At 37.2% G+C, this 25,046-nt stretch overlaps 1 protein-coding gene across 2 annotated transcripts in view; it reads right to left on the bottom strand.

Annotated features, from left to right (window-relative positions):
- zmat4a (zinc finger, matrin-type 4a) overlaps positions 1–25,046 on the bottom strand; it is a 137,872-nt gene that overhangs the window by 17,429 nt on the left and 95,397 nt on the right. Inside the window, exon 7 of one of the 2 annotated variants that reach the window (XM_084115303.1) lies at positions 22,136–23,650. The exons of the other annotated variant lie outside the window; for it this stretch is intronic. Within the exon in view, the coding sequence (XP_083971429.1) occupies positions 23,623–23,650 (28 nt within the window). The 3' untranslated portion in view covers positions 22,136–23,622. Of the gene's footprint in view, positions 1–22,135; positions 23,651–25,046 lie in introns of those variants that run through there. 2 annotated transcript variants of the gene reach the window in all.

The following is a 25,046-nucleotide window of genomic DNA, read 5'->3' as shown; positions in this document are numbered from 1 at the left end:
TCCTCAAAAACCTTAATTTCTTTTCGACTGAAGAAAGAAAGACATGGATATCTTGGATGACATCGGGGTGAGTAAATTATCAGCAAAAAATGTTTTGAAAGTGAACTAATCCTTTAAGATGGACTATGACGCTATTTTCTTCTAGATCTGCTGTACAGCAGAAACAAACTTTGTTGCATTATTTTCCTGTTATCACTGTAAAGCAGCTTTGAAACAATCTGTACTGTAAAAAGCGCTATATAAATAAAGGTGACTTGACTTGACTTGACTTGAGAGGTCACCCTCCCGCGACCAACTCGACTTTCTCGTGAACGCGCGTTCGGCCGTTGCCAGAAGCCAGTGATTATAGTTTATAAAGATTTAAATATGGATATTTTTCTGGTATAATTTTTATTTTTGGGTTAACTATTCCTTTAATTAATGGAAAAAAGAAAAAGCTTATTCTAACACATACTGTATAGGTCCTGAGCAATTTTAAATTGCCATTTTGTGGCAAAACTTTTGAAGGCACATCCTTTCTAAAACTGAAATCACTGGCTACTAAAATAAAATGAAGGCAGAGTTACAGGGATGTTTTCAAGGGGTCAAGGTTTGAACTGTTAGCATGTCCTTGTTCTGACTAAATGAGATTTGCAAGCAAAAAATATTTTAAAAATTAAAACAGTTTAATTGTTTACAAAGGATTCTTGTACGGTTTTACTCCCAGATGGCAGAAAACCTAGGACAAAGTAAATTTTTCATAAATGGCAAAACCTTTTTTGCAGGAAAAAAAAGATGTCCTTAGTTATGAGTGAAAATCAAATTGTGCTCATTACAGCGGCAGTGCGGCACCTAGTGTTTCGAGAAAATATGTGCATCCATCCACATACCAATGTTTGAGTAGTGCGGGACCATCCTACCCAGTTTGCATCTCTGTGCTTTACATGCTGTGACGCCCCGAGACATTTGAGGGCAGAAAAACAAGATGAGGAAGGTCAGTGGTTACTGAACATTTCATGTCAAAAATCCAGTCCACATATTCCCAGTAAAAATAAACAGAAGTTTTTATCCATCTTTCGGTTTGACCTTAACTCACTTCCAGCACTGCAGTAATGCAGCTCTTCAACCCCCAGTCCATCTGTCTCCTACCATTAATCTCAGCTTCATTTTGCCCTCAGCAACGAGACATAATTGTACATCCTCCCCCTGGTTCGGGTCACCTAATCAGGGCAGCACTCTAAAACCTCCTACATCTTCACATCTCACTTCCACTTACATTCTCTCTCTGCACAAAACTATAGTGAGATGACATGACTGCGTAAGTGGCCACATGACAACAATCAACGACTTGACAGCAATAAAATAATTATTCTATGACTTTTAAGGGTTTGCTTTTGTAAAGGAATTTGTATAGGTAATTTTTGCTTCTTGCACAACACAAATTGTCTTTTTGGCTCAGTTAGACAATTAAAACCAGGTTTTGCTTCAGGACCCATTGTACATTAGGCAACCCTATGTTGACAAACCATCTTTATTCTTGTGCAAGTGAACCTGTATTTAAAAGTCTGGGTCTTTATATGTTCTCTTACTTTGCTTTAAAGAGAATGTCAGCTAGTTTCTACAAAGTGATGAATTTGTGCCAAAATATCTTGTTAACAACAAAAGATACGGGAGGCATTTTTTTTTCTCCTTTGATGCCCATGTACATTTATATTTACTATGAATGGTTAGTGTATATACTACCGTTCTAAAGTTTGGGGTCATTGTGTGTGTGTTTTTGATAAAATTAATACTTTTACTAAGTTTTAAATTGATAAAAAGTGGCAGTAAAGACAGTCATAACGTTACAAAAGATTTATATGAATGCTGTTAATAATAAGAAAATGCTGCTATAATAAGAAATGTTATGTTTTTTTTATTGTAATAATAATTTACAATATTAATGTGTTTACTTGGTGAGCATAAGGGACTTCTTTCTAAATCAATAAAAAATCTTACACTGTAAAAAAAAAGTTGCTGCCTTAAATTTTTATTTACAACTTGTAACTGTTCAAGTCATTTCAACTAAAATTACATTAAACTGACTTAAAAAATTACTTGAATCTTGTATAACTTATGAAAAAGTTGAAAATGGCTTAACTTATTGTAAAAACATACGTTGCCATCACTTATTGATCATATATATTTTTCACAGTGCACCAAATTCTAAAGTTTTTAACTGTAGATATTTACACTTAGGAAGTCACTTGTAACAAAAGTCCACTGAGTTGCAGTGAGAACCCAGGTGCAGTTTTATTAACAAAACAAACTAAAACATGGACTGGACTAGAGTGGACTGGACTGGACTTGACTTGACTCACCAAACAATGGGTTACACGGATAAAGCAAGACAAGAGACAATGGTATACCATGAGGGCTATATATGCACAACCATATATGCATAACAATCGGCTTGCATAAATCATGCATAAATTTAAATCACCTGGCTTGTCGAATGTATGCATCTGAGAGTGGCACAGCAGTAAATAGCATGCATATACTGTAACTGCAGTTTTTTTTTTTGTGGGGAGAGATTTCACAAAAACATGAAACTCAATTAAGCCTCACACAAGGACATGCAGAGAATGTAAAATGGGCTGCGTTTAAAGCATCTGTCTGTTTATCCATTCACCTGTCCAATAGCATAACTTACTGATTTTCCTTTTTGATCGTCACTTCTGCTGGTAAAAAGTGGCTAGTAGGGGGTTAGAAGAATGTATTTGCACGTAGTGTTGGGGATAATGTTTCGGATAATAATCTAGTCTCCTGGTGATTAATTATAACAGTAATTCATCCATTCACTCATCTGTCCATATAGCTTAACTTTCTGATTTTCCCTCTATATCTTCAATTCTTCTTATTAAAATACCATTGCACAGGCAGGCAGATGAACACTTTCTTCAGTTTGCACATAGTGTTGGAGGATAATGTTTCAGATAATAATCTAGTCTCCTGTTGATTAATTATAAAAATAAGAGGATTTCGTTTCAGACGCAGAATACCAGGATAAGATCAAAAGGAAGTCTCAAGTTATTTCTCTACAGTGTTAACACAGCCTATTTTTTTTTCAATAAGATTGCCTCAGGTTAGACTTAAGCTTGTGGTAATCATGCCTCAAATTTTTGTTTACTGGTAATAACTGAACCTGCTCCAAACTGTGGGAATGTTTGATTTGTATTTTTGCTCCAAACAAGTCCAAATTCAGATAGTATCTACTTGTAACCTCAGTAACAGGTCAGCAATTGGCTATTGGATTTTTGAGGGCTGGAGAAATGTCAGGTCACTGCAAAGTTTCTATAGCAGTGTGTTGTTCTGTAGCTGTTTCTTCTCATTCTTTTCGTCTCTCACATTCTCACTGTGTATTTCCCAAATCCTTGTGACAGAGTAGCTGCATTACCTCTAAATCATCGTCCCATGAATAGCAAACAAAGAGTTGACATAAAATCATTACGGAAACATGTTTGCTTGTGCTTCTTGTATATCTGTTTGTAATACAATTCAGGCAGTCCAGAGGCAACAAAGCAAACGGTCAAGACAGCAAATCTCTGTGGAAAAAAAAGGAGTTGACTCTAAATGTCTAAAATCATCACCTTTTGCTTGTACACTACTTTCACTAACTGACATGTTGTTGAATTGCACCCGCGAGCCTTGTGCAATCTATTTTCCGTGATCTGTCTGCTTGAGAAATGGCTTGTTTTGTGTGGTATTATAGCTGTAGTGGGACAAAATGGATCGGTACCTCAGCATGATATCAGTTATTAGTCTCTTTATTCAGTTTGTGATAATGAGGCACTTATAGAGCAAATAATCATAGCAGCTTAAACTGATTAGCTTCTCTGAAACAGTTAATAATTCAGCACATATGTCTCACTTTATTAAAGATGACCTTTTGTTGGTAATATTAAACATAATGACTTTCTGCCACATTATCACATTGCACAGTCTAGACTTAATTTAATAGCATATTAATAAGCATATGTTCGCTCCTCCTTAGTATTGCATTCTCTGAAGATCCTGTGGCACAGGTTGTTAAAATAACTCAGTGCCTGTCTTTCAGGTTTTTGACACAGAACCTTGCATTTGATTTTCTGTGCTAAACAGAAATTGATGAATAGCCTTAGCTTGCTAGTATGGCAGTGTCAAAGTGCTTCATTTAAGTTTTTTGACCTTTTGACTGACACCAGATCAATACTTTGACATTGTTTTTATCCTTGTCACTGCATAGAATACTTTCATTGTGGAGCAGTGTACAGTCGTTGTTTCGTTTAACAGTCAGTGAACCACATCTGTATTCTAGAGGATGAAGTGCACATTATGGTCAATTCAGAATGTTGTTAGAAATAAATGTGAACATCCATACATCCAAACGTGGATAATTTAGTGCATGTAATTTATGTGTGTCATTTTATTCATTTTTTAAATTTATTTTATTCAATAATCCAAGCAAAACTGCAAATAAACCTGACAACCAATGATCATAATGCATTCTTGTTGCATTGAAAGAGCAGCTTTGATATTTTATTCCATGGGTAAAAAGTAATATGAAATACGAAAGGCTGACATGAGGGTGGGTAGATGATGACAAATTTTTTGTGTAAAACGACTGACCAAATGTACACATTTTTCTTTAATTCTTATGATAATAATAATAATAATATTTTTAGTATAATAATTCTATACAATAATCATGCAATGTAACTTTCAAAGATGCAAATCTTTTTTAGAAGTTGCATTTAATATCCACTTGGCTCAAAAGTCAGTTTAATGGGCATGATACTTCTGGCCCTGTTGGCACTTTTGGAGTTAGTGTAAAATGCTCTGCTCAATGGGTTCCACTGAGAATAAAGTGGGGAACAGCCAGATGGGCCCCTACAGCACATAAATCAAGATTAATGGCCATGCACTATTGACTGCCAGATCCATCCATTATTTAAATTTTGAAAAGCTACAAATCAATTGTTTCTATGTAGGGGGAGGGAAGATGCTATAACACACCACACATGCTTTTTATTCATTTTAAATGTCTAACGTTTCAAAAAGATTTATTTGCAGGATGTATAATATGATAGGAGTTTTGCTACATTGCAGCAGGAAAATAGATAGGAAACTCTTTCCTTGCATGTTAAAGTGTAATCAATCATTTTATCCCTTAAAACTCATCTTTGATCACCAAAATGACATATTTAAGCGCTTTTTCCATGAAATTTTTTGATGACTTAAAATAGCTTGAATGTAACTCTACACCCTTGCCTCATTTAGTATGCAAATTAGCCCCGCCTCCACTCAGCTCAGAGATCAACTGGTTGAGGATCATACATTGACGTGATTGGTTACAAGGTAGTTGGATTTCAAACCATGTTTTTGAGACTGTCTTTGGTTCACTAAGGAGAAAATACTCAGCAATGGTGTTGACTTGTGAATTTGCACATGGTTTGTCTGAAGGCATATTGGAAAAAACACATAGACATACAGTATAAACAATATTAAAACCTTGATTTTCACCACAGGGGGACTTTAAAATCTCCCTAAAATTGTGCAATTGTCAACTTTTTCTAACCAATCTGACCATTACAAATTACTTTCATGAGTTATTGTAATTAAGTTGATTTGCTCATATAAAAGAATTTTGACTTGACTTTTTTTTTAACAAAAATATAGATATTTTGCTTCCAAGCTTCCAGTCATAAATCTCACCTTAGGGAAGGAATGGATATTATCTAATAGTATTATTGTGTGTATGTGTACTTGTAAATCCCTGATGTTGTACATGGACCATTGTTAATGAATGATTTCAAAATCAATGATCCTGCATCAGAGTCTGCATCAAGTTTTATAGCCCGGCAAACTGCACTTAATCCCTTTTCACGGTCATTTAAATCACCAATTCTGACTGGTATTGTGCTGTGTAAAACAAAACCTTCTGAAAAGCGAATGTGTTTACCATGCGATCAAAGGCAGAAATCACTGTTCCCAGAACTATGAGTCAAGCAAAGACGAAAAAAAAAAACCATAGTGTGGTGGACCAACACTTGTGTTTTTGCCCCGCCATCTCATTTAGCACGCATTTCCTCTTCGCTGCTAGATTATGCTGAATCTTCAAAACATGATTAGGATGCTTGTGACACAACATTCCTCATCTTGATCTGCATTGCATTTTCTCTGCCTTTCTTCTTCTCTCTCGCTGCAGCTGTTAATTTCACAGTCAGAGTAGATAAAGAACCCCAGTTCCCATTCAATCATTATGCTTGTAAAGTGCTAGTTTGGGGACACTATAAAATGAAATGCTCAAACAAACAAAATGGTCTCTCTTCTCTACTCCGTAATGCATGTGAGTGATCAAACACATAGGTTAGAAAGGAAATTGGACTGATCCTCATTAAATATGTCCTCATTAAATATGTTCCTCATGATTTATGTCCTCAGGAATATAAAATCAGGGGGCTATTGGCATCAAAGGGAGGCCGGACTGAACAGTCTCTTTAATGTCTGTTTGGAATTCACTTCCAAGGATACTGAAGGCTTAATGTCATTAGTTGCATGGTGCATATTTCCCCTTTTTCTACTGACGCATGTGGTTTCATCGAACTTGTCAAACTGGAGATCATTTTTAATATTTAAACAGCATTTTCTACTTCTACTTCTTCTAGAACTATTTCTGACTATCTTGTTGAAAAGACTAGTTTAGACCAGTGTAAGCAGGCTGGTGTGTCCTATAATGCTGGTGTTGTGCTGTAGCATCAATGGTCGCAGTGAGGCTGGTTGACCACGGAAGTCTTGCTGGTTAAGCTGATTAAACAGTCTTGTGGAGACATCGACACACAAGAGCATCCAATACTGGCCTTTTTTCATCAGGGTCAATGGTCTCTTTTCCCTTCAAGTTCTTAGAGTGTGAATTTAAATGCTGTTTCCTTTATAATTCGCCTTCAGCACGTAACATAGTATTTCAATTACTTAGGCCTTGAGATCAGTGGAAAGGTGTTTTAAGTTGCAGCCTTTGAAGTGAGAGCTCAGATATGTGGGTATCAGCACAGTCCCGTTAGATTTTAAAACCCCCACCCCATCCTCCCACACTAGAAGAGAGAAATGAGAGAAACATCAGCCTAGAATAATGTAGCACTACTGCAGGGTTCGTTGAGACTCAATGTCACCCATGACTAACTGTAGCCATATGCCTTTACATTCAATCTCTCACAGAAAAGCTGATTGTTTCTGCTTTGCTTTACTGGGATATTGTTTGCTTGCATTTTATTTTGGCCTTTGTATTTAATGCTCTTTAAATAAATTTAAATTAAACTTATGCTTTTTTATTTTAGGTTGGACACACTTATTATTGCTTGTATTTCACATTTAAACTTCCCTGTTTTTTGTAAAACTTTGAAAATCAACTCATGTTGTCTCTGAACAGGTAAAGCTAAATTGTAGAACAGTTACATGGCGATACCTTACAGTTCGGTTAGGTTCCATTTGTTAACATTTGTGACCCTGGATCAATTTTTGAAATTGAGATTTATACATATATACAGACCCTTTCCAAAAAATTTGAATATCATGGAAAAGTTTATTTATTTCCATAATTCCATTCAAAACGTTAAACTTCCATAGATTATAGATTCAGGGCCCACAACTTAAACGATTTCAAGTATTTAGTTGTTTATTTGTACATAATTTGGGCTTCCAGCTCATAAAACCCACGAAAACAGGATTTCAAAATTTTTTCCATGATATTCTAATTTTTTGGAAAGGGTCTGTATGTGTGTGTGTGGGTGTGTGTGTGTATAAATGCTGTTGTAGTGTAACCTTCCTGGTCTACGTAAAAGACTGTTGTAAAGCATAAACATTGTTTAAAATAAAACTTTTAAGGTGTAAGGCTGAAACTGGTTGAGGAAGTTAGGGGTTGTAGGTAATGGAACTTTAACTGGATTTCTTCAGCCGTGACTTTTTAAAGGTCAGCGCAAGCGCGTTAAGAAGTCCCTGAGGATTTTCAGTACTCAGAGACATCTTTGTTCTTGCCTTCTATAAGAAGACATGCATTTATATTTCTATTGAGTCCAATTTTGAGAGCATGTGCCCCCGAGAGCTTATCTGTAAAATGTATGTATTAGCTGATCCTGCTGCATGTATAGACTATTGTAATTTCAAAACGATTTCTAAATCAATCTCCCTGTGTTGCTCTCTGTGATCCCTACAGCAAACAACCAAAACTTTAAAATCCTGTGACCATCTCCCACGAAAATGGCCACAATTTACAGAGAAAAACTTGCTCTTGATCAGATCACAATAACCAAACCCCTGCTCCACATCACTTGTTCATGTTATTCAAGCAAACATTGCCCACAGTTCTCAGACAAAATTACATTCACACCAGTGGTCCTTTGTCACAGAAACAGTAATGTGAATCAATTTCATTCCTGCACACTAATTTAAGAGTCGTAATTATTGCTTTCCTCTGCGGTTTCCAACCGAATACAAGAGCCTCTCTGGCACTGGTTGATTAGCACAACATTTGGCATTGAGGACACATCAAGAGAATAACTCCAGATGTGCTTTTGTTGCCTGGCGACGGAGATTATGTCACTAAAACCTGACAATTCTGACAATGAGCCAGATTTCCTTAACAGTTTGCTGATTCAAAAATTTAGAAAAATACTACTTTTGTTGTGAAAGGAAAATAATTACTACATATCTAATTGCTACATAGAGGATATAATAAATACTGTACATTAAAGGTATGGTATGGGATTTGCAAAACGGCCGGCAGATTTTGAAAATACATAACTCAAATGGTCCTACCTTCTTTCCTCCAAAGCTGGCCATGACTCCACCCATTACTCTATCTCTGTCTCTCACGGTCACGCACGCGAGGGGGATGGGGGGAGGGGGGTATGGTACGACCGTTTGACTGACGAACTTACTGTCCAATGATTCTAGGTGGTCTTGGAAATGATTGGCTGGAGTTTTTCGAGTCCTGCCCGTTCCACAGATGATTAAATTGCTTAATTTTAATTTCAGTGCTTCTAACTCAGTGGCTGTAAGTGGGTTAGGAATAGGATTTCAAGTGATTTTGAAAAAATGGACAAAAAAGAAAATCACATACCCCACCTTTAAATAATTTTTATTGTAAAGCTTCTATTTCAGAGATGTGTCTTGCTGGCTATTTTAGCATACTTAATATATGTTTTGCATATATTCAATATTCCTTATTTACTGAGATATAACAACAAGTTTGTTTCTGAGGTTTCCATTATGGCCCAGGCTCCTAGTGTGATATCAATAACAAAAGTATCAGTGGGCCGATCTCTCCCTAGAGGCTCGCTGGTTCCAGCACGAGCGATCTGCATGCTCCATATTAATCCAACCCAGTTTCCGCTCGATCAGAGTTGAGTTTAAGTGTGTGGATCAGCTGAGCCATGCCCTCCATGCAGTCTGCTTGTATAGGTCATCACCAATGTTTGATGCAATTATCTGCCAGCAGGAAGGAAGTGGGGTGCAGGGAATGGTTAAAAGCCCAAATGTCAAGTGATTCCACAGTGAGATGATGTCTATGAACCTGCGGACAGAGAAGCAAAAACCTTCCCTATATGAAGCCTCCTGAGAGAACTTGTCACCTATCCAACAAGTTTTAACTGCGCTGTTACTGAGGCTTTGAAAAGCAAAGCTAAGAAACAAAGAGGTCTGATTATTTACGACAACATTTGCTTTTTGTGGTATCCTGTGCTGTGCTACATGCTACCAGTCAGTGACATCTGGTAAAAGAAACATCCAATTTGTTTCATAATGTGTGTAAAGGGTAATTTGTACTTCAGTAATTGCTGAATAATTCAGCTGATGACTCTGTGCTCAGCATTGTGATTGATCTCAGATATGATTAATGGAATAGTCTGCTTCCTAATAAAGTATCTCCCTAGGTTCTGTATCATTTCTTATCACTCTGCACTACTTATTCTAAGCTGCCGGAAGTAGAGAACAGTGCCTATGAACTCTCAGTCATAAATCAGTTTGTGTTTACTTTGGCCAGATGAGTCATTTTAAATAGACATTTACTGGAAAATTAATTGGTTTCAATAATACTATCACTAAGTAAAATATGGTAAAAATCATCACAGTGGCATCCATAAAAACAACATTATCTTAATAACTGGCAATAAAGTTTAGTGCATTGGTGCACTCTGATGGAGTAGGAGTGATCACTTACAATTTAGCATGACACAAACCCTCTGGGAATTCCAATTTTTTGCCACACTTTATTTATTTTGTCATGTTGTATGTATTTCATTTTGTTTGTTTGTGTGTGTGTGTGTGTGTGTGTGTGTGTGTGTGTGTGCGTGCGTGCGTGCGTGCGTGCGAGCGAGCGAGCGAGTGAGAGAGAGAGAGAGAGAGAGAGAGAGAGAGAGAGAGAGAGATCTGTGCCTAAGATGCTAATGGCAGAAACAGTGTCAGGATTTGGAAATGTTCAGTGCTACATAATTTCATTCGTTTTTACTGATCGGATAGCTCTCTGATTTGTTAAAACGGTTCTTCTGCAGCGATGCGTGTTGCGGTAGCGCCGTAATATCTGGCTATAATATGTCATAGCCTAGAACATGCTCTCACACGTTTATTTTCGAACATTTTGGGAGGAGTAAAATGTACACATGTGGTTTCAACAACCAGTTGCAGACTTGTCCAGTTTCGTCTGGAATGCGGCCCAGACCACCTTCTGATGTGGTTTGAGTGATCAGATTTAAATCCGTCTGCGTTTTGGAGGGCAGTAAGGCTACACCTGGTCTTTTCGTGATCGGACAGCTATCCGATCTGAGAGAACGCATTAAAGGAACACTCCACCGTTTTTTGAAATAGGGCTTATTCACCTTCTTTCCTACATTTAGATAGGTGGGCAAATGCATTTTTGTCTCAGTGCATGCATTGTTTTAGTTTGACAGGGTTGGCCCTAGCTTAGCTTAGCATAATGAATGGAATCCTTTGTTGCCAGCTAGCATGTCCTGAGTAAAAGAAATAAAAAAAATAAAAAAAACCCACCTAATTACTTATTGTGGCCTGCGTATTCACAACGAGTACAAATAGCGATGCAGATTAACACTAGGCGATTTCCTAGGCAGATATTGACTTGGGACTATATTAGGGGGAAGCACAGGCGAAGCACTGCTACTTGGGCGCAGAGATATCACGCCCAAGTAGCAGTGCTTCGCCTGTGCTTCCCCCTAATATAGTCCTTAATATATAAGTCAATATCTGCCTAGGAAATCGCCTAGTGTTAATCTGCATCGCTATTTGTACTCGTTGTGAATACGCAGGCCACAAGAAGTAATTAGGTGGGTTTTTATTTATTTTTTATATCACTTTTACTCAGGACATGCTAGTTGGCAACAAAGGATTCCATTCATTATGCTAAGCTAAGCTAGCGCCGACCCTGTCAAACTTAAACAATGCATGCACTGAGACAAAAATGCATTTGCCCACCTATCTAAATGTAGGAAAGAAGGTGAATAAGCCCTATTTCAAAAAACGGTGGAGTGTTCCTTTAAGTGACCAGGTGTAAACAGGCCTATGTAGTGCTGAAAAGTGCATTATTTTAAATTTATTTTATTTATGTTATCAATTGCCCATTGACAGCATCACAAAAAAGCTTACATCAGTATCACTGAAAATAAATAATTCCTTTCTTTTTCTCTCTCTCACACACACTTTCATCTTCATGTCAAGCTGACATTTCTTTGGTGATGTGCAGGAGGAACATTATAAGTGTGTGAAAATCCATCTTTGCCTCTCTCCTCACCTCTGTCTCATCACACATAGAAAAAGCCTCACTTCCCAATCCTCTACGGGGGTCTTTTAAACTGCAGTCAGGGGGAAAAACCCACCAATGTCAAATCACCACCACAATGGCATACTAGCTTCCTAGCATCATAACTCATTATAAATCTTTTCCTGACACAAAGCTGTTGCCTGACGGGCTGTGTAAAGGAAAGGCTCATGTAAATGTCATTCAAAACGATTACTGAAACAACCTTCATGTAAAATAGAGCTGGGTGAGTGGCCCTGACCAGCTATAACCTATTGCATAACGACATCCTAGGGCCAACCTTAACAGCACTTTTATTGCTAGAAAAAGAGAGAGAGGTAAGAGAGCAGCAAACATAAGGAACTGAGAAATATTCCAGAATTTTATATAATAATCTATTTTTTACAGATTTATTTATTTATTGGTTGGTTGGTGTTCAAATCAACATACAGAAACTGTGGCTAGAGAAAACAAGGATTTGAGCAGTTGTGTTTTTTGGCTCAAAATCATATAGTTATTGTGATTTAGGGCCCTATTTTAACGACCTAAGCACATGGTCTAAAGCGCAGGGCACAAGTGCACTTAGGGCGTATCCGAATCCACTTTTTCTAGTTTAACGACAGGAAAAATGGTCTGCGCGCCCGGCGCATGGTCTAAAAGGGTTGTCCCTATTCTCTAAATGAGTAATGGGTGTGTTTTGGGTGTAACGTGCAGTAAACCAATCAGAGTCTCATCTCCCATTCCCTTTCAAAGCCAGTTGCGCTCGTGCCATGGCGGATTTGCTATTTACATGCCGGAATTCGCAAGCGGAAAACAATGCTCCTCTAGCGAGGAAACGGATCTGTTAGACCATCTACGGGACAAAGTGTACACACGTTGTGGACCCGCCTATTAGTCCAGTCATTTTTAGCCAAAATGGGGGTCAACCTAGGACAAATTGCAACAGAAGCAAACTCAACTGATTTTGTATCCTCAATATGTCCCGAGTAAGGAAAAAATCCTCGAAGAATCCCATTAGGGGAAAGTTTCGAAAAAGTCCCAAATATAGCCTATTTATACGCCTATTCATTCTTTTTCTCGTGTGAATAGGGTAAAAATTTTAACCTTTAGATATCACCATGAAACTTTCTGAGTTGATTACTTACATCAAGACAAACAAAAAATGTATTACAAGTTTTTGGAAATTGTTTGTTAACATGGGCAAACAGTGCATAATCTAATTACGTATGTGCTAATTTGCATAAATACCACAACAGATCTAAACATTGGGTCTAGACAGGTGGAAATGTCTTGTTGAATCTTGTTGGCATATAACAGTAAAAGACTTAATGTTAAGGTCTGAATGGAACCCATTTAGGCTACCGATGAGCATTAATACATAGAGGCAGGAAGAAGTACTTTAAACCAGCCTTTATTAATTATTATTGCAGAGATGGGGTTTGGGGCTGGGTCCGTGGGACTGTTTCTGGGGGATGAGTCTGAGGGAAGAACAGGAGACAAGGGTAAGGAGAATGCAGAAGACAAAAGGTAGGTAAAATAAAAAGTAAACCCCCAGAAACAGTCCCACGGACAGTCCTACAGATTGCTCTAAGATCATGCCTGCTTATTTAAAGGCATAGTTCACCCAAAAATGAAAATTCTGTCATCATTTACTCACCCCCAAAACTTGAAAAGAAGATATTTTGAAGAATATGGGTAACCAAACAGTTGATGGGCCCCATTGACTTCCATAGTATGGAAAGAAATACTACGAAAGTCAATGGGGCCCATCAACTGTTTGGTTACTGAAATCCTTCAAAATATCTTCTTTTATGTTCAGCAGAAGAAAGAAACTCATACAAGTTTGGAACAACTTGATGGTGAGTAAATTATGACAGAATTTTCATTTTTGGGTGAACAATCCCTTTAAGGATCCTTGGCATCAAAAAGTTTGAAAACGTTGAAGTTGTTTCTGCAGGCATAATTGTACATTAGCAATGCATCGTAACTTGACATTGCCTGACCACTCAGCTGAATCTGATATTTTGTTTCAACTGCAAACAGATCCAGCAACAGGTTCTGAACCTGGCCGCAGTCATGTGTAGTAGCAAGGTTAATAGGGGTCAGTGCATGTCTTGTCTCCTCTCACATCTGAAGACCACCTGATACTTGATGCAGTCTGTTAAAAAGGTCTGATAGCTCATATCAGCTATCTAACGTGAGAGCAATGCCAGCCGGTCAGCTAAAAGCATGTCGACATGTCCTTTCCACATCACTGCTGGGGACAGTAACACAGCACTGGTGGTGAGTGGAACTGGGCTCTGGGGCCTTTGTCCTATATTATACAGAGGTTATGACCTATCTCTATTTGAAAAAAAACAAGCTGTAACTTCAGAGATGTGTCTTGTTCATCTAGGCTATGCCTCTGAAAAGAGCGAATAAGTAACAGTTGTAAATTATACTCGATTGCATTAGAAACATTTTGATGCAAAATACAAACTTCTGGATCAGTTATTTTACTATCATTTAGATACAATTAGTTTTGTTAAAATATTTTAATAATATTTATAATCTTTTTTCTGTCTTTTTGTCATTTTTTAAATGTTGTCATTGTTTTTTTAATGTCTATATTGTTTTCATAATTTTTTTATTTCAGTTTAAGTTTTGTACTGAAAAAAACATAGGTTCACATGGACACTATTAACACGACTATATGCATGAAACCATTCAAAAAAATTTGGCCACAAATGGGTTAAGCTAAGGGCAGAAAACTGACTATTGATAAGCATCCTGATTACATTTGGCAATACTGTCTAGAATTGTGATAGGTTTATTTTAATGTTTACTTAGTAGAAACAGAATTATAAAATATTCTAGCCACAGATTGAATCAATCACATCTCTAAGTGAAACAAGCCATTTTAATAGGCTCCGTTATTTGAACAGATATAATCTTCTTTCCCATAATGGTTCAATATTGTGGCAAGGGAAACAAAACAGCTGATGTAGGCTAAAGCAGTAATCTAAAAAAAAAAAAAAAAAAGAAAGAAAGTTGCAGGGAGGACTAAACGTGAATGTGAATGGATGTGACCTAAATCTATTACAATAACACGCTGTAATATATATATCTGTGTCTCATAACTGTATTTCATGTCATCTCATAATGTGGCTCCTTAATGGCCCATGTCCTCCCCTTTATTGCTGATGCTGGATCCACTGGAAAAAAAACCCCATTTAGTTCACAACATTGCACTTAGACAGTGTACTCTCTCACTGTTGAGTGGAAAAATAACAACCATTCAAGAGTAATCCGTGTCAAATGCTATGACCCTCTCTTATGCATCATATTGCAATTAGAGGATATTTATTTATGTTTGATAAAAGCAATGAATAATTGACGACATACAGTTGTATTATTAGAAAAATAATGCACACCTGATGTGGTAATGTGGCTAAGACTGTCAATGTCTTTGTGTGTGTTTGGTTCTTTTGCTGTAAGGACCTTTGAAAGAACTGTTATAATTTGGTGAGGTGATATTGAACTGTAATGCGGTCAAGATCTGCCTGGAACTACTTTAGCTGTGCATTTACTGAAAAATAATTGCACACCTTAGAACATTTGTCAACTAATCAGAATCAAACATTCAACAGCCCCGCAGTATAAAACATGTAAATGGAGTTTGTTATGCATCAGTTAAATCACTTTTAATAACTGAAGCATGAGCATATGGCATGTACACACTGTGCACTAATGATTAAATCTCTCTTAATTCCAGTCAATTTGTGTGAAATTCATAATCATCCTGCAATCATGACAGCCTAATAACTTATTTTTGTGTCATTTTTGTGTATAAATTTACAGTATCTGCAGAGTATTGGAGAGAATCATATAAATGTATAAATGAAGGATTGCCACAGAAGAACCATGGTAAATCTTGGAGAAATGGAGCATCCGCCACTGCAGAGTTATAAATTAAAGGCGGATTTCATATTAATGAAGATAATTTCCTCTTTCACAGGAGACACAGATGTAAAGCTTGCCCATTTATGATGAGGCACAGTTTTAATCATAGAATATTATATCCTGGGAGTGATATTACAGCAGGTCAGGTGCATCTGATGTTAAACCTAGTTCTATCATTTATAAATTAGATACATTTTAAATGTTAACCCCTGTGAATGTCCAGCAGAGCTCATTTACAACAAACTGCAAATGTCTTTCACCTGTGATTAAGGGACAATGACCCGCTAGAGAGCACTAAGCCAGAGATCATTTTACAATATATATTTTATATTATATATGTGTGTAATATCCTATGCCTACATATAGCTCTGCCTTGGGCTGCCTGCAACCAACCTTTTTATATGAGCTTAAATATCTATCCATCCATCCACGCATCCAAATAAGCTTATAGGCGAACAGTGCAATAAATATACGTGAAAAAAATCAGGATGCAACTTTCTGTTTTTTTTTTACACAGACTGACTAATCTTCATCAGTGACAGGTGTCATGTAAGCATGCCAGACTAATGCAAACATAACTATCTTACATGGGTAAGTGTCCTAGATGTCAGTCAGCGGTATAACATGATAAAATGAAAATAATCACATGCAATATCAAAATAAAACTCAATATTCTCTGATTTCACATACAGGCTTCTTTTAGTGGTGTAGTTATAGTATTTTTTTATTCAAATCTGAACATTTACTTATCCCCCTTAATGTCTGTGGTGGTTATGGCCCTGACTCTAATGTCTTCGTTTCATTAAGGATGAATGAAAGTAGAACTAGATGTGGGTGTGATAGATAGATGTAGATGTAGACGCATGATGTGCATGATATTCATGATAGATGTCCATGAGAGGTTCAAATTTTTGCAACATACAATGCAATATGCACACACTAAGTTCGTAGTAGACCTTAATTGATTTATTGTGTCTTGAAGATGCACAACTCAATAAGTCATACCAGTGAATTATTAAAGTCTAAAGAACATTAAACCTTTGTACTGTTGCCCTATGCTCAATGTTCATCTAAACACATACAGTAAATGGGTTGAAGCAGTGGCGTATAGCGTAGTAGGGTATGCACGTGCATATGGGCCCGAGGCAGATTTATATAATGTTTGATCACCAGCACAGTAAAAGAAGCTCAGTCTGACAGCTGAAACTTGCACACAAATTATACAGTGCAGGATTATGGCCCTCATAAATAAAATAAAAAATGTAATGTTTGAAAATATTTACCTTTTAGGTGAATCGGTTCTTGAATGCTGTGAATGGAATACTTGACTAGACCTTGATTTGAAGGCCTCTGGTCCTCTCCTCTGATCTCTCGTTATTATGCTGTTGCAATAACAGTTTGTGAATGTCTTGAGCTCTTCTTCAATTAGACCTGAAATGAATTGGGATATGCTATACAGAAGACCCACTGCAGCTTGAATTTGTTAAGACTGATCCCACAGAGATGAAGGAAAGGAGAATGAGGAGAAGGAAGAGCGGTTGCACTCTGGAGTAGCTGCTGGCCTTTGAACTGATGAATAATGGATGAATAGATGAATTTATTCTCTGAAGCTTGAAGAAAAGTTTCATAGTACAAGCTGAATGTTTTTTTCCTCAGCGACTAAAAGTGAGTAATGTACAGCTTATGAAATCAGTAAGTGGAAGTTTTGCACCCATGATTTAGTTGGCAGTGTTGCACTTTTGTGAACTGCCAATGTTGGATTTGCACAGTAATATAAACATTTTTTAATGAATGATGAAATCATGATGACTAAGTTGAACTGATTTAAAAACATGTTCATAAACTGCAATCTTTAATTAGGATTAATTCAAAGTAAAAAGAACCGAAATATATACGGTAATAATCAACTAAATAAACATCATATTAGTAAACAATACACCGTGCTGTTTTGTTCCATTGTTTTGCACAAATCTGTTGAATAAATTATTCAATTACTCATTCATAAAGACTGGCTACATTCGAATATGCATACTTCCCAACTATGTACAGTAGTAGGCAAAAAACAGCATGTGTCCAAAATCATTAAAAAAAACCCCAATATGGACACTTTTAACTGTCACATAGTTATTACTGTACTTATTTAAAAGATGTACCCACTCAGAGAGCACGCGATTTCGGATGTAGCCACAGTCACGTTTCTTTCCAGAATCAGTTCATTTGAACAAATCGGTTGAATGAAGGACTCAGTCAATTATGCAGAAATAGTTAAGGGGTTCCAGGGACTGAAACTAATTTATTTATACTGTGTAAAGTCATTTTAAATACGGTATTAATACAAAAACTCATTTGAAATGCAAACCTTGTTCTATACAGTTATATCTTGATTATGTATGCACAATTTTCAGACAAGCTTTCCTGCTTTTCATCACAATCTGCAACAAGTGAATACATGATCAGTTCTTCAATTACACGATTTAATAATTACATTTAAATCAGCTTTATATTATTGTCATGCAGAGCATTTCATCCAGAATAAATTGTGGTCTAGTGGAACATTAAAAAGATTATTAATTTTATGTCAGAAAGCCACAGCACATATTATCCTTACTGTGCTTCCTCACGTCGGGAAATTACAGTGCCGTGTTGATGGGGTTAGGAGTCACGGACGGTCACAAAAACCTTGGGGGAACAGGGGTTAAATTAAGTCGCCTTTCGAGGAAGGTGGCCCCGGGCTGAGGATATGGGTGCCAGGGTATACGGCTCTGGCTCTCTGGAGCTTTGTGATGCTGACTGGCACAAGCGCGGCAGAAACATTGCTCCGATTTAGCCTCTGACTGCAGGCCTTGACTGGTTGCGAACTAACATGCACTGACAGACATTCCACCCCCTCTGCCCACAGCATAGTAATGTCTGAGCAAGCAAGAGAGAGATGGAGCTGTTTACAAACACGCACTCTAAAAGCAAATAACCACTATAGTGCCGCAGCGAATAGATGCACATGGCAGTGTGGGGGACGGGCCAAGGGCCGTATTTTCCTCATAATTTGACATACACAAAATACATTTTTGGGCTCCACCCCAACCCCGGTAGCTGACATGCATACTAATATCTGACTGATCTAAACTAAATAAACTAAAATGATGAACTATGGAGATACTAGTTTTAAGATATTTTAAATTGTATTAATTTATATAGTAAATGTCTTAATGTGTTTTACAATTACAGTGAAGAAAAAAAAAAATTCTATATATATATATATATATATATATATATATATATATATATGTTTTTCCTCATTGTAATTGGGCCCCCCTGCATGGAAGTGCGAGCATAGACGCGTGCCTAGAATGCCTATGCCGGGCCGGATGGATGTACCCTGCCAACCTGTATGTCTCCCACTGGCCAAAGCCTGGGCTTCATCCATGCTGGTGCTAACTGGAACAGACAGCAGCTAATCTATTCTGCGCTCTCCTCATTCACAAACCTACTCTATATGACTCATTCCATTTATGTTCGTGACCGTGTATGAGCATTAAGGTTAGTTGTTAACAGTGCTTGAAGAGAAAAAAAAAAGTGCCAGAGGTTCCCCCTCGGTTGAAATCGAGCTCCGGGAGTGGGGGGGTTGGACCTTCAACTTGTGAGAAGTGCCTGTACGCATAGGAAGGTGGTGTGGTGTTTCAGGTGCATTGAGGCAGTTTATCTGATTGGACCGAAGACGTTTATTATCATATATGGAGATTGTAACAAGGTTTGTGTTCAAGGAAGGAGGAGGCGGGAACCAGCGAATGTTTAACATAATCTTTAATCCAAAAATTGCTTTTCGTCAGCTTGCGAACCCCCTGCAGTTCTCTTACAAACCCCCAGGGGGTTTCCCAAACCCTACCCTATAATCTGTTATTTATTTATAAATTACATAAATATGCGTAAAGAATAGAATGTATTAATGCATCATTAATTGGGATTTATTTTTCTTCTAATGCCTTTTGTCGAGTTTTATTGTAATGCCCAAAATCTATTTGCAAAAAGAAAGAATTATAATAGCATTAAAGCAACACTAAGGAACATTTTTTACCTTAAAATAATGTTTCCAAAATCGTATCAGTGGTTCATCAAGTCGTAACAAGGTGAAAGGCACTTCTGGATTCGCTTTGCAGCCCTATATCTGCTATAACCACACCATGCAAGTTTGCCAAACCGGGTCGCGTTTCTGTAGTTCGAATGAGACATAAGAAAACTACAAATTTGACTTGCTTTACGGCAAGCGTTACAATAGTCATTATTTAGTTTTCCTTCGTTTCTGATGTCGCAATACATCATACTTTCATGAAATCATGCAACATACTCTACTTTGTCAGTGGACATTGTTCATTCCAAAGCCGGTGCTAGATAAACAGCGAGTGTGCGTGCGACAGTAGGCTGCGGGCGGCGAAATTATTTACGACAGCGGTAATGGACAATTCCGCTTCCAACCTGTAGGGCGACCAAAGAGGAAAAGTTCCTTAGTGTTGCTTTAAAGTTTTAAATTAATATTTTCATTTACAGTGGAGACTACAAGGTTCAACAATTTTCCCTGATAGCCAGTCGGGCCAGTAGTTCCTACTTGCCTTGTATCAAATAAGAATAATCTGTTTATTTCTGGCAATGCATTTTTATTGTTTGCTAAAAATAGGTATAATTTCCATTAAACAGATTATTTTTTTCTTTACAAACCTGGAAAGTATATAAAGATAGAAAGCAACTCCATGAATTCATAAACACACTTGAGTGTTCCATCAACCTGACCTGGGCCAGCAGGCCATCCCAATAATGAGCCGTGGACTAGCAATAGACACTTTCCATCACGTTTTCATATATATTACATCTTCACATGCAGTTATTTAGTAGTGAAACCATGTTATGCATGGTTTGGGTAGATTGTTGATCTCATGTACATCTACAAAAACATTTGATCTCTTCACTAAGTGGATGTTCTTAGAAAACACAAATGTGGAAAAACGGATACCCCTGATCGTTTCAGGCCTCCAATGGATCTGCTTTTCCAGTGCAACGAAACAGAACAGGGACTTGGAGGATTAGATTATTTATGGCTCTGGTGAGTTGCGGTCTATGGGGCCTAAAAGGCACTTACCTATATACCAAAAATAACAATCAGGCGGACGGAGATAGCTCTGCCATCCTGAACCTGAGTGAAACTGAAAGCACATCAAAGCTTTCACATTGAACTTAGGGATGAGTTATATATCGTTTTTTTTCTTTTTCAGGCCAGTCCCTGGACTCTGTTGGGATGGACAGAGCTGCTTTATTACATACTGTCATTTGCTCACATTAACATCACCCCACAGACAGATCCCTTTTGGGAGCATTCCCCATTTACATTCCATTATTTAAATTTCCTCATGAGCAGAATTAATGACTCAGGCCTTCTGATGAGGTGCCGCTGTTGCCGGCATCACTTAATTAGAATAATCTATCTCTACGGGTCAGGATGCATGAAAGGGGAGCACAGCAATGGAACGTTTCATTAGAAAAGTTCATTATCAAATAAATGGCTTTGACTCGCAGAGAGACCGAAAGTGCAGAGGTGCTTAGAATGAACATGGTTGTCTGAATATCTGTCCTTAGAGAGGGAAAGGAGGACAAAAAGCACAACAGCTGATTTCTTTTTTCTTTTCTTTTTTTTTTTGGTATCTAAGGTAAAGTATCAGAAGCATAGTGGGATTCTGCCAGTCAATTTCATGTCATGCTGCAGCTTAATTAGTGTCGGAAATGGGACGTCTGAATGTTAATTACATTTGATGAAGGCCTGTGCTCACTGCAGAGTGAATTATGAACCTGTGTCATTCATTGCAGCTCAAATTGGGAAATAATGATGTCCCAAAGAGAAATGACCCACTAAGAATATAAAAAAAGCATATCTACTGTAAATGAAGGTGAAAATCAAAACACTGTATCAGAAGTGATTTTAAGTGTCTTTTATTTTTTTTAGACACAGTAGATCACATGACCCAGAGCACAAAGAGGGAGAGAACAGGATTTTTTTCCCTTTTCTCTCTTTAAAGGGAACACACACTGGTTCCAATGAAACAATGCATAAATGAATTCTTCCATCTTTGCGACAGAGCAGTGATTATTTGTGCACTGAATTGTTTTCGGTTAATAATAAAATCTTTAATTATATACATTATGACCGATTACATCCGGCCACACTTGGCTAAATAATATGTTATGTTTTGCTCAAGAGATCTGGCTTTGATAAAGTGTTATGTCATGTGTCAAATATATTTTGCTTTTTCCTGATTGCATGAAGGGATAAACATATTTCTATAAAGAGTAAAATAAAGAAGGAATACTGTACTGACAGTCAACCATTATCACAAAAAAAAAAAGCGTCAGGTGTCCTTTATCAACCTAAAGGAGTTTATTTCGGGATAATGACCATGTATCTGTACATTAACGTACACATTTTTGAGATGATATTGGTTGAAATTATTCTATTAGCTCAATTACAGAGACAATAGAGAAACAGAGTAAAGGATTCTTGGATTCCACAACTGCCATTATGGAGAAATATTTGACAGTTGAATGCAACAATTGAATTGAATTGAATGGACCAATCAGAATCAAGTATTCCATAGAGTCATAAATTAATACATTTTTAAAGTAAACTGCTATTTTTACTCTTAAAAAAAATAATTAAAAAATAAAGAATAGAAATGCAGAAAGTGCAAATCAATAATGATCATTGAATAATTATATTTAATATCTTTTAACATTTAACGTTTTTAATAATAACAATAATTTTCAAGTATTATTAGAATATTATTAAAAACCAATTATTACAGTATGTTTGCACACATCTTCTAACCTGTTTTCACAGTGGCATGTAAAAAGAAACGGGCATGTAAAATAAGTGATGGATAAGGAAGGATTAGCTGCTTGATCTGTGTTTTCTGATCTTCTTTTGAAGACTTATAACTTCATTTTGTCCAAAACTTCAAAAACGTATTAAAAACCAGACCAGAAATCTAAATAGGCTAACATTAGCTTACAAATATTCTCAAATGCCCATTCATCAAACAGCTATCTACAGATCACACATACACATACAACAAACACATCTAGTAAATTTTGTTTCTGTAGAACCCTGCCCCGAATGCCCATATTTTTAGGCCAAAAACACACAGATATTTGTATAACGTGTATTGTTTGCACACAAACAACAAAGAGTGCATACAAATGAGAGACAGAAAAGTAAATGTGGACAACAGTTTCTATAGAGTGCATTCTCTTTTTACGTCAACTTTTGTTATGATTTTAATGATTCATTTGGCAGATTTTTGGATGGATATTGCTTAGCTGAGAAAGTGACCACAAGTACGGTATTCAGTCATGCACACAACAACTGACTGAGTTTAGCTATATAAACTTCTGGTGCAATAACAGAATAACTAGCAGATGGGTGTCACTGGATGAAGTCACATCTCCTCCAGAGATTCAGAGCCTGATGTCTGTGTTTGAGTCATGAGGAGGTGAGCTGCTGTAGAGGAGGCTGGGAGGTAGAGAAAGGGTTCGGGATGACTAAAGGCTGACTTTAAGAGGATCTTTAATCTTCTTTTGCAGTCAAGTTGAGAGTAAGACAACAGAGTAAAAAAGAAGGAGAGAGAGAGAGAGAGAGAGAGAGAGAGAGAGAGAGAGAGAGAGAGAGAGAGAGAGAGAGAGAGAGAGAGAGAGAGAGAGAGAGAGAGAGAGAGAGAGAGAGAGAGAGAGAGAGAGAGAGAGAGAGAGAGAGAGAGAGAGAGAGACAGAATAGAGGCAGAAAATCCCGGGCAAGCTGATCACAGCTTGTCTGACATCAATCCAATCATCTAGTTTTTCCCATTGGCTCACTGGACACACAGCTGATTTTTTAGGCTAAAAAGAGAAAAAGAAAGTTCAGAAGGTCAGATGATACCTTATAATGCTCATTACAGAGAACCACTGTAGAAACCTTTGAATTTTCACCTATCCAACCCTGTAATCTAATCGGAAAGCTCAAGGAAAACATTTCAGACCTCTGCTTTAGGGCTTGGAGTGGTTGGTGTTCAATCCCGTGTCTCTATCAGACAGGTTTAAAAGCAAAAGTCAAAACACAGTACATGTACCCCGCACTCAAAACAAAAGTACCCATCCATTTCTCGCTGTAATGACAGGATGGAAAATCTGTGAAATTTCATTGGAACAAAAGATAATAATGAGCTGTGTAAAAACATGAGGGTGTTATGTCATTACACATTACCATAACCCGAACTCTAATGCTATACCACCAATGCAGCTACAGGGAGAGAGAAAAAATAGATCTTGCAGTAAAATATAAGGGGGAAATTTTGCCAGCAGAATCATTTCTATATCCTGTAAACCATGTTCACGTCTCATTAAATATTTACAATGAAATGTAAAAAAGTGGCTTTTACCCTTGAAAAGGACAAATCTTTAAAAGTAACACAGTAAAACGGTGGAAAATTGGTGATATTTGTCTTCTGGTTGTCAAAGAATATTCTATTGCTCCGACGGTTTTACACGGTAAAACTTGAATCAGGTTAGCAATTCAAGGATCAAGCTATAGCCATTAAATTTTGTCATTTAGTACAAGTTGCGTATAAACGGAGTAGAATTTGTCGAATCTTGCAAGTTTCTAATAACTTGTGTCCAATAAAATATCCTATATTTTTTTCTGGATAACACCACAGTTATAAGGGATCATTATCCAAGAGTTACGCTATCTCAAGAAAAGCTGAAGGTTCAAGAATAGAATAGAATAGAATAGAATAGAATAGAATATAATAGAATAGAATAGAATAGAATAGAATAGAATAGAATGAGGCATTTATATAGCGCTTTCATATGTACTACTGTACACCCAAAGCGCTTTACAATCATATCAGGGGATCTCTCCTCAACCACCACCAGTGTGCAGCATCCACTTGGATGATGCGACGGCAGCCACAGTACAACGGCGCCAGTGCGCTCACCACACACCAGCTATAGGTGGAGAGGAGAGAGAGTGATAAGAGTCAATTCAGTGGATGGGGATTATTAGGAGGCCATGATTGGTAAGGGCCAAGGGGTGGAATGTGGCCAGGACACCGGGGTTACACAACTACTCTTTACGAGAAATGCCATGGGATTTTTAATGACCACAGAGAGTCAGGACCTCGGTTTTACGTCTCATCCGAATGATGGATGAGAACATTCTATAAATTCAGAACATTCAAGAACATTCTATAAAGTTAGAGATTTGTGGGCTCTGTTGATTCAGTTATCAAGAAGG

This window comes from Abramis brama, assembly GCF_963993115.1.
Source record: "Abramis brama genome assembly, chromosome: 5".
Taxonomy (NCBI): Eukaryota; Metazoa; Chordata; class Actinopteri; order Cypriniformes; family Leuciscidae; genus Abramis; species Abramis brama.
The sequence above is the reverse complement of the archived record's forward strand: the minus strand, read 5'-3'. Positions and strand labels throughout refer to the sequence as shown.